The 17,766-nt window shown below is 38.2% G+C and overlaps 1 protein-coding gene across 8 annotated transcripts; it reads right to left on the bottom strand.

Annotated features, from left to right (window-relative positions):
• Window positions 1-1,955: 1,955 nt before the first annotated feature.
• ZCCHC8 (zinc finger CCHC-type containing 8) lies at window positions 1,956-16,997 on the bottom strand. Of its 8 annotated transcripts, none has more exons than XM_075516522.1 (14): window positions 16,650-16,997; window positions 15,563-15,605; window positions 14,863-14,934; window positions 14,236-14,341; window positions 13,411-13,488; window positions 12,998-13,101; window positions 11,166-11,231; window positions 9,243-9,306; window positions 8,662-8,804; window positions 7,734-7,876; window positions 6,846-6,961; window positions 5,648-5,731; window positions 4,247-4,361; window positions 1,956-3,483 (listed from the first exon to the last, which is right to left on the bottom strand). In XM_075516522.1, the coding sequence occupies exons 1-14, from the start codon at window positions 16,831-16,833 to the stop codon at window positions 2,669-2,671; spliced, it is 2,133 nt and encodes a 710-aa protein (XP_075372637.1). In that variant the 5' UTR covers window positions 16,834-16,997; the 3' UTR covers window positions 1,956-2,668. The 8 variants fall into 8 exon arrangements, with proteins under 8 accessions (XP_075372637.1, XP_075372635.1, XP_075372636.1 ...); XM_075516520.1 differs by having other exon boundaries at window positions 14,863-14,937; window positions 16,650-16,994; XM_075516521.1 differs by having other exon boundaries at window positions 9,243-9,303; window positions 14,863-14,937; window positions 16,650-16,992.
• Window positions 16,998-17,766: the final 769 nt, after the last annotated feature.

Raw genomic sequence — 17,766 nt, 5'->3', positions numbered from 1 at the left:
TAAATGGGAACAATCCCAGTTATGGGAATTTTAATTCAAGCGTGTATGCAAGTGTGACAGCATGGGCCGCATGCTTCCAATTGTAGCAGACTACAGGACAAAAACATTTGCTGACTTAAACAACTAGTCAGTCCAGTCACTTTGGACAAAAATTCCAGTGGATATAAAATGTGGACCCAAACACAGTCTGTTCCTGCCCCAAGCCCCCCCCCAATAATATTTGCTTTAGATAACAGAAGATACCATCTTCCAAAAATAAAAAAGATCCGTATCTCCAAGTAGTTGGTGTGCAGCAAATACAAGAGTGGCCAAAGTGACAAAAAATGCTGAACAATTTAAAATTCAAAGCCTTATGACATTAAGGATTTAACATATTTAAACTAGAATTTACCATTACATTACAAGCCATATTGCTGAAATGACTTCACTTTACCCTTACTCTAATACCTTCAGTATAAATCTTGGAAGCAATAAAGTTAACAGCTACTTTAGTGATAAATCTGGGAATTTGTACAAACATCGAAGACTTACCTGTTCTGATCAGTTAGGTGGAAGGGTGATTCGTTATGAATTTATTGTGAACACACAGAGCGCTAAAGGGTACTAAGCATATAAAGATTATTTTCATCTTCCAGTTTCTGTAAGCAAGGCAGAAGTACACAAGTGCTCCTGTAAACTTTAGGCTGCATGTCCTACTAAAGAAGCAGCATTTCCTAACAGCTATTAAAAAACCATCATCTAAGGTGTGGAGAGAGAACTGCATGTTTAAAACATGAGCACCTCAACACACCCAAAAGGTGTGTACACTTGAAATCATTACCTCATGCCATTGTCGTCCATGTGTGAATGATGCAGCACACAGCACATAGTGGCTTGTGTAAACTGTCATTACTAGCTTTTAACTCCATGGGAGGAGGAGGAGGCATGGAGAAAGTACAAGATCTCTATATACTTCCCAATAGAGATTTTTTTGTAAAGTGTGTAGAAGCTGGAAGCAACATATTATTTCGTTATCCTTTCCTGTTATAGAAAGTAATACTATTTCTCCTATAAAAGATGAAAAAAAAAAAGGTGCCTTTCATTTTAGCACGTACAATGAACGTTTACCTTGACCACTGCTTTCCAAATGCAACCAGATAAACTGAAACTGGTATATGCTGCAAAAATTTTTTTCAGCCTCTCAGAAGACAAGCAGTTCATATATAAAGACACTTTGGTTTTCCCTTCCTGTAAAGTTTAGAGGAAAAAAAAGGAAATAAATATAAAAGCTTTAACTACAAAAAGCCTGTGGTTTTCTTAAGCATGCAAATGCAGGTGTACTAATATAATATATTATAAGGATCTTTGGGAAATATATACTATGTGCAAAGCCGAGAATTTAAAAAATAAGTTCAGTCTCTGAAGTTATCTTATCAAAAACACCTTTGAACATCCCCCCTTCAAAAGTCTTTTCTTAGATACTTGAAAATACTTTGTTTTACTATGCATCTCACTTGGCTAGGAAGACTTTTTTCCTGCATTTATATAAGGACAAACAAATGCTTTACCAGCTCCAATGACTACTGTTAAATTAATCTAGTACTCCCTCTGTTGGCAATGCAAATAATGTACAGTCATTCCACCTACAGGTCCCTCTGAAGACAACTAAAAGAAGGGAAAGAAAGTGTTATATTTGAAAATTAAATCTGAAAAAAAAGCAGAATTATAACACTTTTAAGCTTTCAGAAGTGGGAAATTCTTTGGATTATGAAAATCGAATGGTATGGCGAGGTTCTATTTAAGTAGCTAAAATAATTTTAACAGCTTCTTGATTATGAAAAGCTGAACCCAATAATGGTGACCCTTCCTAAAACAGTTAACTTTATTCATCCTCATTTTAATCAAGCTTGTTTTTCTAATTATCTTCAGCAGCTAATTTAAAAAAAATCTTTAAAAAAAAAAGCTTGATGGTTTAGGACTCAAAAAAAAATCTTTATATAAAAGCTCATTTATTAAACCTCTGTACACAACGATGAACATGTATGTACAGCAAGTTTACATGAAGGATGATGTTACAAAAGATACAGTGGTAATTAAAACTGACCCACATAAATAATTTATAAAAATATTTGAAATGGTGAAGATAATGCTGGTAATCCCTGATTATTTTCATCCAATTGCCAGGTTTTTGATGTGGGAAATCTTAATGTTAGACCTTTTTAAAAACATTCTGAATATATTAAACTTAGCTACAGGATAATTAGCAAAATGTATAAAGTATAGATTATTGTACAAAGGACAGATATTAAAAAAATCACCAATCCACCTGAAACTCAAGGACAATATAAATCTTAGCCAAAGTAATGAACAGCAAAACACAAACTCCTCTTTTTAGAGTTTCATGTATTGGCAAGTAAATCGCTCTTAACAAATCAACAGTCCTGTTATTCCTTAGTGGAAGGATGCAATTTGCGAAAATTCTTCTATATTTTCTGGCCACACTGGTGGTCCTGGTCAATACGGAAACCCTGCACTGACTTCAGGCCCGAGGAAGAACGGGGCAGAGCTGTATTTGTCAAGATTTTCTCCTTCCCACAAAAGGATGAAGAAGGCTGTCCGAGTTTGTAAAACTGGAGGAGGAGAGAGAAGGAAGCAGGGATTTGGACATAATGAAACAAAGGAAGACCAGTTAAGATGAAGTCTTTTTCTTTTGCTGGTTTCTTGGGGAATTTTTTAACACGCTTCTTATTCGTAGATAAACACCTGTTGATTCTGCCATATTTTCAAATTCAAATGGTGTTATGCCTGCAGCAAACTTGCTCATATCAGGAACAAGACTGGAGTTTTTTGCAGATGATTCAATGCTTGTGACCACTTTATTACCACCTGTATTTTCTCTGTTGTTAACTTCATGGTTGGGAGCAGGCATTGTGTTATCCAGCAAGCCTTCAGAATCTGTATTATCAGGATTTTCCTTTAAGTTAAGAAAGCTATCTCCTGGATTAGGACTAGTTATAGAACGTTCATTTTCTGGTATCTGTTCACTGATGTCTGAAAACCTAGTTTCCACTGTAATCACCTTATCAGATGATCTTACTTCTGCAACAAGATCTACTTCGTTCCTAGATGGTGATGATGCAACAGAATTTCCAGTTAAAGGTGTATCAACAGGAATATCAGAGTCACTGTTTGTGCTTTCTGCCTGCTCTAGTGCTGCCCAGATTAATCGCTGCTGTTCCTCTAGCTCTTCCAAGGTCAGAGTATCCTCATCCATGATTGAGTCCACTATTTTTGGCTGAGGAGTATCACTGGAAGGATTCAAAGGTGGAGTAGTCCTAGGAAGAGGAGGGCGGGTGGGTGTTGAAGGCTGAGTTGATGTAAGATTTAGTGGCGGTGTTCCTCGTGGTAAAGGAGGAGGAGTTGACATCGATGGACGTCCAGGTGGCAGCGGAGGTTGGAACTGAAAACTGTTATGAGTTTGAGATCTTTGTGACACTTCCAGATCTAGAAACAGATTGAAAGACATCTATTAGAATCTGAAATCTGACTAGGACAAGATTCAAAGTGCCAATGCTCTGATTAACTAGCAGACTTATGTCTTCTCATCCTTGGTTTTCAGCTGAGATAGAACAAACTTCTTGAAGGTTTTAATATCCACTGAAACTATGTTTTGGGGGATTTTAACTCTGCTAGCCATTCAAGGAAAAAAAAAAAAAAGATAAAATCCTCTTGAATGTATTGAGAACAAACTTACTCCGCACTGAGACACACTGAAGGATTTCCTCATAGGAAATCCAAAAGGAAAGCCAGAAGTTTCTCCAGCTATTCTAACATTTAAACAACACTGTAAGTCCTCCTGTAAGTTTGACTCATTTTTAAGAAGTTGTGAGCTTGTAACTTCCTACATTATTTCATCCAAATATTTAAGGATTTGGAGGTCTTCATGACAGAAGTTTCTTTAGGATACACCTGAAGTAAAGAGATTGGAATTTGTAACCTAACATTCTGATTGCTCTGAGCACACCTGAAACCTCCTGCTTGGTATTGGAAGATATGACAATCACAGCAACAGAGAATGCTTATTGTAGAGAGACCCAAATGCAACTATAGTAGGACACTGCTAGCATATGTTAGTAATTACATTAATTACCACCATAACGAATACTCACACATTGGTTTCTCTTTATGAACACTGACATTTCAATTCAGAGCAAGTTATTTTGAAAATAAGATTGAAACTAGGAAAAAAATTGCAGAATAACTATACCAGAATCTAGGTCCATGTCAGCTGGTGGTACCTCCAAATTGTCTTCTTTTGGTCGTTTTGAATGATAAGAGCCTGACTGAGATGCAGCCCTTTTATTGCTAGATTTTGGACTTGGCTGAAGAGAAATTATCCAGGAAAACAAAAGAAATTAGTATTAAATTGTACAAGGTAACATTTCCAGCTATAAGAACATATTTAAAGCAATTTCACAGAATCACAGAATCATATAGGTTGGAAAAGACCTTTAAGATCATCGACTCCAACTATAAACCTAACACTGCCAAAACCACCACTACACCATGTCTCTAAGTACCTCATCCAAACGTCCTTTAAATACCTCCAGGGATGGCGACTCAACCACTTCCCTGGGCAGCCTGTTCCAATGCTTGATAACCCTCTCGGTGAAGAAAAATTTCCTAATATCCAGTCTAAACCTCCCCTGGCGCAACTTGAGGCCATTTCCTCTTGTCCTATCACTTGTTACCTGGGAGAAGAGACCGACCCCCACCTCTCTCCAACCTCCTTTCAGGTAGTTGAAGAGAGCGATAAGGTCTCCCCTCAGCCTCCTTTTCTCCAGGCTAAACAGTCCCAGCTCCCTCAGCCACTCCTCATAAGAGCTAAGCCGCTAAGCCGCTCCTCATAATTTCATAACTATACAATCATTTGGTGACCCACTGTGTAAACTAGACATTGAAGTTTGAGAGATTTAATGCAACTGAACAGAACTGTAATCTTGTTTAAGTGGCAAAAGACTGTCTGCAGTCCTAACACAGGATTACAACCAAGTTTCCACCTGGACACGTAGATCTGATGAGACCATCACAATGCAAGTATTGCACGTCCCTTCCTGGCAGGCTTAGAATTTACCATTTAATTCCATATAGCATTACACTTTGGGACTGAGAGCACAGTATACATCCTCCATCCTTAACTGGAAGTATTCTGCAGTAGGTAACACTAGGCTAGTCACATTAGAGAAGACCTGAGAATGATACAGGACAGGACTACCATGTGTTTTCTCAAGTCACTATAATAACATTACTGTAAATCATGACTATGGCAAGTAAGCTTTTCACTTATTAGGGAAGTCTGGAACTAAGGCCATTTCTAGGCTTTAAAAGTTTATGACAACCTTTTTTCACAACTGTTTATAAAATACTGCACAATTAGCATCGGCTTATATTAATTGAAATAATGGATTTTTTTCTAAACATGAAGGTTCTTTTTGTTAGAACAGATAAGCCAAGCATCAGCATTTCACACCTGGCAGTGTCAATAAGAAAGTCTATCCCCTCATGCAAAAAAGAAGATATAAACAAGAGATCATCACTGGCTACACTAAACTACAAGACAACTTTGTTTTTTGGAAAAAAAAAAAAAAAAAAAGAGAGAGATATTCACCGCATGAAAACTAGAAAGGTAGTTAGCAAAAACATCCTTCTGTTGAGATGGCTGCATGGGGATGGAACCAAATATCTGCCATTCCTACAGAAAAAAAAAAAAAAAAGAGAGAAATAACATTGCATATGGTTGGCTAATAACATGACAGAGAAACACTGAGATTTACAAGCCAAGATTAATTCAAGTTCTCATTAAAAGCCTCACTTATCAGAGTAAATAGATCTTTAGTAGAAACTTCTGGCAAACCAAAATACTCTCACCTGTGAACACAAACAACTGATGCAATACACTGTGACTGGGTAGTAGGAATAATAATTAAAAATCATCACCTTTACAAAATGTCGTTAACCATTTCATAGTAACTACTCTTCAACAGTTGTAACACAACTATGAACTTCCCCTTGAAATAACTGTTCAGACGAAAAAGGCTTACTTTGAAAAACTGTTAATTTTTAGTGAAAACTGAAAAAAACTTGAGGACAGAATGTCGGTTAAGAATACTGAATGAAAAAACACATTTGGAGGCCACTAAATGGGCAAACGTAAAGCTGCAAAAGAAAACGTACAAGTACTTCTTTTTAATATACGGGCATTAACATCAGTGATGAAGTTTACTACTAACAGCAGGTTAAAATGCTTTTGAAAATAGAAGTTCAGCAGCAGCCGCCACAGGAGATTCCTTGTGCGCTCTATGCTTAAGAGGGCACCCACTACATGGGTCTTCAGATATGACTTGTTTTGTTTAGCTGTTACAAAGCTTCCCAGAGATTGTGCATTGGTCTGATATAGTTTTCTGTAGTTGAAATTATATTTAGGATAACACCCACAGTAATTTTCATATTCCAAGAACATTCAGAAAATTTGGATGTGTGGAAGTCATTTGTGTGTGAAGTTTTGTGTTTTAAAAAAAATTTAAAAAATTTAAAAAAATCTCAAACTATCTTCTAGGCTCCTGTTGGTCTCATAATGGAAATAATCACCACAGAAGCACTGTCAGACCCTACCCACAAGAGTTGTGACAGGTACCAGATTAGATGGATGTCATGTCAATTACCTCAACAGCCCCCAAAACAGGTGCTTAAAAATAAGAGCCTGTTGAAAGAAAATTGTCAGATGCAGAATACAAAACATTAAACTTGGCTAAAAGCAATTAATGTTACTCAGCATGTTGTTTAGAAGGCAAAGGACAGCCACTTACATCTGGGATCCCACTTGGAGTGGATATATTAAAGCCTGGATAGTTTATCAACTTAGAGACATCGTAAGTGATGCGTTTTGGTTGACGAGATCCTTCATCTTCTGTTCCACCATCGTCTATAACAAAATGTAATTGTTATTGATGCTAATTAAGAACGTTACTAAAAAAAATCCACAGGATTTAAGAACAGGGTTTTCGTTTTTGGAATATAAGTATTGATAGAAGGCTTTGAATCCACAAAGGCAATAACAGAGACCAAATCTCTCAGATACATGCATGAAGCTTCCCCAGAAACGTAACTGGGTATTAATAATAATACAATTATGTACCATTACTAGCCTCAGAATTTGGCATCAAGACTGTTCTCTGAGAGGCAGCATAAATGTTGGTCATTAGTAAAAAACTGGTAAATTACTTGGTAAGTTGGATTTCAAGAAATGTATTCTTTGCTTGCCGGTGGCCTTCTTACTCTGAAGTTATTGAACTTTAGAAAGTATTATGGTTTCTTTCATAAAACGTAAGAAAAGAGAAGCTTATTAAAAAAAGGAAAAGGAAATTTGACAATAGGCTATTTGCAAGTCTTGCACAGTTCCACAGGAACCCCATGTTCTAATATCAAGGGTTGATTAGAGTGAAATCACATTGACAAAGAATCTTCATCTATGCAAACCAATCATTACAAAAGTTGTTTCACTGTCACAGCATAGCTAGTTGAAAGGGGAGTATTTTTACATGACTTTAGAAAAGAAAACTTGATTTACAACTTTCTCACTCTTCCATGAGGAAGATGAAGGTTTACAACCTAGGTACTTTATTGTCTCCTGAATAGAGCACAGCCAGTAAATAGCCTGCATCCTGAAAACTGCATTCCCGCAGCACATTCCTTACCTTTTCCATCATAAAGCGCAAGTCCCGAGTGCTCCATTTCAGCCTCCTTGAGCCAACCCGGAGGATAACCCAGCTGACGCATACGATATATAAATGGAGGAAGACTCTTATCTGTGACACCAAGTGCATCTTGAAGTTCCCCACTAAGTTAAGAAAACAAAACAGAAAACAAAGAGTCCTCCAGTAAAATCCATACTTCAGTTTTGACAAAAGGAAGTTATGAACATGTTGTTGAATTTTAAACTATCAAGTTAAAATAACTTAGTTTTATCTCAAAGTATGCTGCCTGTCAATCCCAGATAAAACAATTTTAGGTAAAATCCAGCTCTGATGTTAAAGATAAATTTTAACACTTTCACTTCTCCATACAAGTGTACATACGCTTAAACATTTTATGAGAATTAACTCTATGCCAGGAACAACTTACTCAACTTGTTAATGGCCTTAACTGTAGCTATCACAACAGGAAGGATGGAACTTAATGCAACACTAAATTTACTGATGATTTTTTTGGAGACTGCTACAGCCATATTATAATTCTTTAAAACATTTTGAATAGAGAGAAAAAGAGAGGAATGGACACTCAAAGGTCAAAATTTTCAGAATCTTGCATGCATTTTTAGTTTATTAAGAACATAATATATTTGCAATTTGAGTAGCCAAAAAGTAAAATTTGTCTTCCTGTATTAGGGAAAGTGCCGTGGGAAAGGGTAGGACTATTAAGCTAGCAATGAGTTTTCATTTGAAAAATATCTGTGCAATTTATTAAACAAAATTTTGTTTAGCAAACAAATTTGGACACAATACACCCATAGTTAAGAGTAGCAGATGGACTTATAGAACTCTGGAAAGTAACATCTGGCACTCCAAAGGTAGAAAAGGTATTCCAGAAAAGCAGTGCAACAGCTAATGGAAGGAAAAGAGATACCTAATTACTCCTGGTTTAAATTTTCCAAACCTCTCTTCTACTTCTTCTGCATGGTAACGCTGCTGAAAATTCTGATTGCTCGCTTCACCACAAGCTTCCATAAACTCCTTTCTCTTCTCACTTATACGAGCTGCATTTCGTGGCTTAAAGATAATACAATTGGGAAGTTTAGATTTGGACAATTCACAATTTATGCACTCCTTCACCCAACATAAAACTGGTACTCCTTGCCCTCAGGATGCTTAATCATTTATCACATGGCCACGTGATAGAACTACAGTTGTAATGAAAACTACATAGCAAAAAACCAAGAGTATTTGCATCGGATCTAGCGGAACTCTAAAACAGGAAGAAAGACTGTTCAAACTGAAAAACATCCCTCCGTAAATTAAAGGAGACATTCAAACCATTATGCTACAAAATTAATTTACATTCTCATTTAGTATGTTAGAATTTATAAAAATGAACAATATAGTACATCCTGACCCCAATGCATCTACTTATTTTCTTTTAAACGGTGCAGTTACACTGAAACATTTCTTGGAGAGCAGCAGTCTTTTGAATACTGATGTAGACTTTACCTTTGGACAGTCTTTCATTTGATGGTCTTCAGAACCACAATTGAAACAATGCGGTTTTGGCCTGCTTAAAGAATGCACAAGAAATTAAGCCTGAAAATCATTTTGCAATGTTAAATACACTTAATTATTTTAAATGTTGTTAGATTTTTAGTTTTAGACTTAGAAAGAAAAAAAATGTATGCATCGCTTCCTGATTTCATATGCCGTCTTTGCTTCTCTTAAGTTGACTGCTTAATATCAATCTTCAAAATAGAGTAACAGAATATTGTTTATTTCACAGTCCTAAGGAGAACACAAGAAATGAGAAAAACAGGCACAGCATTGGGGCGGGGGGGGGGGGAACATGACAGCATGTGGAGAGGAAAGAAAGAAAGAGAAGAACTAAAATCACAGTGGAAAAATAGTACTTCCAGGCAGAAATGGAGCTTTTACATCCCATATAATAGAGACCTATCCCTTTAAGAGGGAATAGAATAGCCATAGAATAATTCAGGCTGGATCTCAGGAGATCTCTAATCCAGTCCGTTAATCAAAGCTGGGTCAGCTATGAGATCAGACCAGGTTTTGCTCAGGGCTTTATCCAGCTGGGTCTTGAAAATCTCTCAGGATGGAGACTGCATAACCTCTCTAGGCAACCTGATCCACTAGTTTACTGTCCTAAAGGTGGAAAAGCTTTTCCTTGTATCACGCTGCAGATAGAAGAGCATTCACTGAAAGATTTCCGATTAAGTATGTAAACATTTGCTTAGATAGTGCCAATAAAGGAAAACAAAACCTACATACTAAAGCTTATGCCACGTCCAGAGGAAGGAAACTGAATATGTTAAAACAATACTTGTAGCTCTAGAGTACAGATAAGGAACCCTCAATTTAATATGCCTGTAGTACATTAATACCTCTATTTGTCTTTTTATGCTTGTATCATCAGAGGTCTGATCCTTTTTACAATACAGGAGAGCACGACTACTTCTTTGGAAAGTCCTGATCCACAGTTTGAACAAGTTACGCATATTGTGAAATTGTGCACTGAAAACCTGGAACGGAACTGCATCTGGCTTCAGGTTTAATTTTCCTTGTAAATTCATACCATGGCAGCAAACATTTTCAACGTTATAGGGAGGAAAATCCCAATCTCTTACAAGATCTTAGAGAATTTCTGAACATTCGTTTTTACCAAATCAGGATGGGAACCAGAAGTGGAGACAAAAGGGTGACACAAGAATAAGTGTCCAGGGTAGCCCCCACACACGCACACATTCCAAGCTCTTGAAGCCTCTAATTAGATAAAGTGAAGCACGTCTCCTGCTTCACCTTTACATAGTATTCAAACAGAAACCTTCTGCAGTGATCCAATTTTATCACCGCAGTGATAAAATAGTGGTGGATGGAATGGTGGATAAAATATCCACCATCGCAATATGGTGGATATTTTATCACCATCCCATATCACGAGCACAACCCTTCAATCTGCTTTCCATTCAGATGGTGGTATTTCTAATCAAACCAGAGTTTAACTCAGCATGTCTCTTTATCTTTGAAATTCCCACTAAAAGCTTGCCTGGTCTTCATACTCTTAAGATCAGTCAGTCTTAAAAGCCTATAAAATAAGTCAGACAGGAGTTGTTCTACAAAACAGTAAGAATGATGACAGTACACCAGTACAAGGATGACAAAGCAATCACTAAAAAGGCAAGCAACAGAAGAACTGAGCATAAACTTCAGAAAGTTTTTACACATTGATTTTAGGCCCTTCCTAAAGAAAGTCAATAACCAAGAGACGCGCTGACTGCAAAGCTCAGCACGGGTTTACTTAATTTAAACTCATTGCTCAAGTATTTTCAAGGGTTTAGTATACTGGGGAATAATCACAGTGTACATTTGAACTTTTCAGCTCAAAACTTTATATTTAAGAATAATACAAACCTTTTTGGTTTTACTTGTATTTCTTGTCCATCTAGGGAGAGAATCTGGCTGAAAACTTGCTGATATCTTTAGATTTCAATAAGGAACTGCTACTGGATGAAGCAAAATTTCAATCTTGTTTAAAGTATCAGTGAAAACCTAATAGTGCTTTGAACAGAATACTGACTCTTCCAGATTAAGTTACAGATGGGTCCTTGATATGAAGTCTATAGTATAAACTATAAAACTATATATACTATAAACTATTTGCTAAGGTGAGCTTACATTGTTTCCTCCTACGCAATGTCTATCCAATAACCAATTTTGTTCTCTCAGCACTTGCTAAAACTACAACCCTCTTGTTTATAGGCAGAAGTTTCAAGCTAATAATTCTGATACGCTTCACAGCAATCTTAATAATATGTTTTGGTAGAGTTTCAAAAATATAACTCACTTCTGAAGTAGGTGGAGACAGGTCGTATCACACTACTCATGTTTGCTTTTGGACCGCCATGTGTCAGCTGCTCTGCCCATGTGTCTAAAAAACTGATGAGAAGACAAGCAGGCCGCAAGCAAACCGGCATGGTAAAGACTAAGAGGTTCGGTAGAGTTCAGAAGCACACCAGTTTCCAGAATCTAACAGTTGCTTTTAAAAAGAAAAGCAGATGCCAGATACTAGTTGAACTGACGTGTTAATTGAGTGCAGTACTTCAGTCATTTAGAAGCACGGTATCTGATAGACCATTTCACTCAGAAGTAAGTGCTATTTTAGGCTTACTGTCATCTACGGGATCTCTAAAGAAAGATGCAATAAGTACATTTAAAGAACAATATCAAAGCTAAGCTGGCAGGCATGAAAGTTCAGCCACGCTTAACTTCGCATTTTAGGAGAAATTCCCGTTAGACATCTAATTCCTTCATCTGGCGGCTTGGAGATAGTACCAATATCATTTGGAGAATAGGATTGACTTGATGCACTATAACAGAGACAGCTTTCCAAATGTAAAATTACAGCACAGTGCATATGCAGTCAAAGGCAGGCACAAGGAAACCCAGGTTAGCCAGCTTATAAACTTGCAATTTTCGTGCAGATATGAATAATTTTTTAACACTAGGAAATGACCTTTATTACAAGATTGATAACTAGATATTGCAGAAATGAACTGTGAAACTGGTTCTTGTCCCAACTCTTTCTGGGGCAGAAGCAATACTGGAAAACTGGGGAGATGAGATTACTTGAGAAAAATGGAGAAATTTCTTGCCCAATTTCTTTTTGTTATGGAAGACTACAATATTAAAAAACACTTCTTCCAACATTTCCCTCAATCCCACCTTTCAAATACTGGCTTTAATAAAGAACCAACTTTAAAATGGATGCAAGTTATGAGCATTGCATAATTACATTTTATTAAAAGACTTTCCCTCTGGCTCCCACATTTGGAAAATAACACCTTACAGCATATTTGAGTTTGCCAAGCCCTTTTCTTCTCCCAAAGAGCAGATTTTATAGAGGGAGGACACTTACTCATATCTGGAATGAGCTGTCATTCCAAACCTGATTGCAGACTGGCCCAGGAAATTCCTAAAGTTACAAGATGTATTTAAGGGGATAAGGCATTCACTCTTCCCAAGCATAAGTCTTCTAAAATTCAGCAAGCCAATCATATCAAAACACTTTTATGTTTTGAGTAGAAAAGCCATTAATTACTCATTAAAACTTTTAATCTGTAACAACTGATATGGTTTTGATAGAAAGGTGCAATCTACTGAACAAAATTTGAGTTCAATTTACCAACTGGCATTCTTTGGATTTGACAAACGGAAAAAAACCCTTGTTTTAGTAAACAGGATACTTAGGTATTTCCCATCCTTCTGTCAGCTGTGGATTCTCATTTAATATAGGCTGTCCCAGTTTATCGAGACAAAAATTGGTAAAATACAGAACACTTCCTACAACCTGTAGAAAAAAAGTCAGAAAATTGTCAGAAATGTGTCAGTATTTAGGTCAGATTGGTAGCATTTCTATAAATTTACACTGCTTGAAATACTTCCAGGTTTTTTTCCCCCTCTCTGTAAGAATTTACAAATAATACAAGCCCACACCTATACAAATAAGTATTTTTCCCATCAATGTGGCCAAAACATGCTGAACTTAACTGCTATTACACTGAAAAATGAAATTTAACAAGATCTTATTTTAATGGCAGTGTATATTGAATATGAAGAGTCAGACCTACCATTGAAGAGTATATAGTCAAAAACTTACACTAAAAGCTTCTTTAATTTTTTTAACAGAATTTGAGCTTGCTGTTTTACAGTCCTCTTCCAAAAGAACACTGGAGGGCTGACATGAAAAGTAAAAATGCAAATAATTAATTTAAAATAATAGTAAAAAGAAAAGCTCCTAAATTACTAAAGTATGTAAAAGGCACAGAACATGGAATACAGCTTCTATTCTGTCATGAAACATCAGTTAAACAGTAGGATGAGGATGTCTACATTAGTCATAATGCTTTCCATAGTCCAAAGTATGACACGGCTCATTTCTAATGTTTTCTTTGATAAGAAATATGCTGCATAAGAACATCTTTATTCGTATCTCAAAAGTTAAGAGAAAGATGGAGAGAAATGTGCCATTTCACCCTTTTATTCAAAGTGAATGTTAAGTAAAACTCAAAATTCTAAACTAAGAGAAGAAAGTGGAAATTTCCAGATTCTGTTGTTCATCTGTGTTCCTCTTGTATATACTCAAAGTTGGGCCACATACAATCAGAAGAGGATACGTTAAGTTTGTACCTTACCGTCTTTTCTCGATTATTTAAACCAACTTATTACTTTGCTTTTACACAAATGTCACTAGGAACAATTTTAAAGAAGCATTTTCATGGGCAGAAAGGATATTTTCTTTGTCCTGGTCCTCTCTTTTTGGAACAAACAGTTATACAACATTTGTTTGATAGTTACTTGATTTGCAATTAAACAGGAAAAAAAAAATCTAGAATTCAGCTATTTAGCAGTGTAGTATTTCAATATTCCCACTAGAAAGATGCAAGAGAAGGAGCACCTAAAAACAATTTGAGTTTTAAAGTACCTGTGGCTTAACATTGAAGTGCGCTTTTTCTTGTTCACTTCTCTTCTGCTCTTCATATTTCCGAACTAAATTAAAAACAAAATCTTCAATTTCTTGATGATACTGCCTGTAACGGAGTGAAGAAGTATACAGAGATGAAGACATGAGCAAGACTGAAACATATGCCAGATGTCTTTTTTTTACGCATTTACCATTTACTACTACTTAAGAACTTAGAAAAGGGGCAGTCAACTTCTCTCCTGTCCTCCTCCCAACCCCCACCAACATGAATGCAATCTATTATTACAGAGCACCCTTATATTAGTGTGGCAAAAAAAATCAAGTGAAAGGCAGGGAAAATCTAATTTACTGTATTTACCCACAACACTCATTAAATTCAAACTGCTATTCAGACTCAATCCAAGTTCCTGGAAGTCACACTTCATTTCATGATAAAAACAGATATTGCTAGTGAAAGCAACCGACCTCCTGTCATATTGCTCATTATCCTTTCTCCGCTTCAAGCTTAGCAAGTTTACGTTATTGAATAAAACATATATCCACTCTTTGAGCAAACAGTAACATATCCAAACAGACAAAAAAGAGTCCCATTTCCTCTCAGGATTGCTTTTCTTGGGAAGTACTTACTTAGAAATTACATTGTTCATAAATAAAATCTGTAACAGAGGTCCATCAAATTTGGAGTTGTCCACTGAAATTCTACTAGAATAGAACAGAGACACAGACAATGGTTACTGTAAATATTCCCTATCCGTTTTATCACACCAAAGAGTGTGTAGTCCACAGAGAGAGAAAGGTTTGGCCAATACAAGTTCTGTTCTTTTAAGAAGTTCCTATTCACTTAAACAGAAATCATCCTCTTCCAAGCAAAGCAGGTTGCCTGGTGTGAGGTAGAAAACAAAACAGAACACCACACTACTTCTTCTAACTGCAGTAAACTGTTATAAGATCTTATTTATAAGATCTCTTACTTATTCAACCATTTTAATGTACTTGTTCTCACTGCTGAACTTTACAAAAAAACTATTTTCCTAAAGGCCCCGTAAGTTTCATAAACAGATAGATACACACAAATAAATAAAGTTACAGCAATACAAACTAAGTTCTTGAAAAGACTTTAGTATCAAGACTTTAGTATTAAAGCGTTTTCAAGAACAATAATGGCACTTTAGAAGCCCAGCATCTAAGCAGGGACATAGAAACAAGGTTTCTAAAAGATGTGGCAGACCTGGCAGACCTTGTCAGCTCAGGCAGCTACTATCTCAGGCAAACTCTATTTTAAACATATACAGGTCATACAAAGTGTTTTAAGTCAGCATTAACATACCTAGGGCGAGTCAGAATATTCAGCTTCCTTTTAAGTTCTTGATGTTAATTTATTGTTAAGGAACATTACTTTCTTCAGAAGACACAGACCCACACCTTAATTAATTAAAGGATCAAAACAAACAAGAAAAGAGCTAACAAGAATGCCACAGAGTAATGAATGGGGTTTCAGACCTTCCTTTTCACTGCATGGAGGATTATTTACAAATCCACATGTTGCTGAAGAAACACAATAAAATGCAAAAAAAACCCCAACCAAACCCAAATACAGATGAAAAAGAGGACTAGCTGTGACAATCCAAATAGTTTAATTCATTACATACACTATGGTTGATTTGTCAGATTTGTAGTATTTGATTTTAAAAACACCTACAATCATCACAAAAAAGTCAACAGTAAGACACACATACTTGCAAATAGAAAATTAACTATAAAAAATATTTCACATTCCATTCTACTGCAGTATCAAACCCAAAACCCTTTAGGGAACCAGTCACAATTTAACAGTTTAAAATTATTTCTAGCTATGTTAAAAATGGATTTTCAAAGTGAACATACTTTCTTTTCTCTAGAAAGACCGAAAGGAGTCCAGCGTCAAGCGTTTTAACAGTCATCCCAGCACTCAAGGACTCAACTACCTCCTTTGCCAACGGAAGCAACGCTAGCACGGACCTGGACATTCTGAGGATAAAAGTTTTCAGAGAAACCTTCCTCTTAAGTGACGGAAGCAGAAGCCAGTAAAAAAACAGCCACCGCACCGAGACGCGGGCTCGCATCGGCCCAAGGAGGGGAGCCGCCGGGGGCAGGCTGCCCCCTCCCCGCCAAGCTCAATTCTCACCGTCCTTCAAGACGCGCCAGGGCCCCGGCTGCCAGGCGGAGACCGATAGGGCCCTTCCCTCAAAAAGGCACAGGGCCCAGCCTCACGGAAGTCCCCGGGAGGCGGGAAAAGCCGGAGGCGACCGCCAGCCCAGGAGGGCAGGCGCCAAGGCTGGCCCGGAAGGGAACGGGCGGCAGGAGCGGCGTCCCCCTTCCCCCCCCCCCCCGCTGCGCCCTCCCCGGAGCAGGCCCTGCCTCTCCCATCAGGATATTCTCCGCCCGGAGCCGCTGCACAGTCTCCTCGCGGTCCCGCAGCTGCGCGTATAGCTCCTCCAGGGCTTTCTCGGGTCTCTCCTCCTCCTCCTCGAAGCTGAGGCGAGGCGGTGGCGGGGGCCCGTCCTCTTCCTCGAGCTGCTCAAAGAGCTCGCGGTCCCCGAAATCCACCTCAGCCGCCATCTTAAGCTGCAGCAGGAAGGGAGGGGCTTGGGGGGGGCGGGGGGGGAAGCTGCCGAGGGGGCAAAGGGCAGAAGGAGCCGGCGCTCGCAGCAGGAAGCGCCGGGCGGGCGGGCCCTTACCCCTTTGTGGAGCCGGAGGACCGCAACTCCCAGCATGCACTGCCCGCAGCCGGCCATGGCGGCGCCCGGGCTAGGGCGCTGTGCGTGCCGGGAGATGTAGTCTGCTTCTGCAGGCGGGCGCTGTACGCGCTGCGCTTTCAGCGGCGCAGGGCACGCCGGGAGCTGTAGTTCTGCGGAGGAACGTCCCCAAAATGGGAGGCCGGCAGCTTTCCGGAGGGACCCTTGCCTCCAGGAACCACCTGCTGCATTGCTCCTTTTTTTGTTGGTTTTTTGTTTGTTTGTTTTGTTTTCTTCTTCCTCTTCTGAGGAGAGGCGAAGGGTGGCATGAAAAAGAGGGCAGGAGCAGGGTGCAGGACAAGAGTATTTTTAAAGTTGGCTGTCTGCGGTAAGGCCCCTTCCAAACTGCATCCCACCCTGAGAAGGAGTCATGCTCCGGGTTAGGCAATGCCTCGTACACTGAACATGTTCAGATATGGGCACGCCTGCAAGACAAGCTTAAATAACCTACTACAAAAAGTTAACATGCTTTCCAGTACTTTTAAGTACTGAAGTATTAGCAAGGGGCTCCAACACTCCTACCTTCCTCACCAATGGCTGTGTTATCCCCCTCTCTTTACTAAAACTTGCAAGTATCAAATTAACAAATAAAAAAGAAAAAAGAAAATAAAATTAGTTCAGCATTCATCACCATCAGTTGTGCTCCATACTGCAAGTCTCCTCATTTTAGGGAAATCCTACTTCAAAACAAGCAAAACAAAACAAACACTCTATTTCTGACTTCTCAACTTTTCCTGACATCTCTTAACTAGTTTCC

The sequence above is a fragment of the Mycteria americana genome, chromosome 13 (assembly GCF_035582795.1).
Source record: "Mycteria americana isolate JAX WOST 10 ecotype Jacksonville Zoo and Gardens chromosome 13, USCA_MyAme_1.0, whole genome shotgun sequence".
In the NCBI taxonomy this organism is placed as follows: domain Eukaryota; kingdom Metazoa; phylum Chordata; class Aves; order Ciconiiformes; family Ciconiidae; genus Mycteria; species Mycteria americana.
The sequence above is the reverse complement of the archived record's forward strand: the minus strand, read 5'-3'. Positions and strand labels throughout refer to the sequence as shown.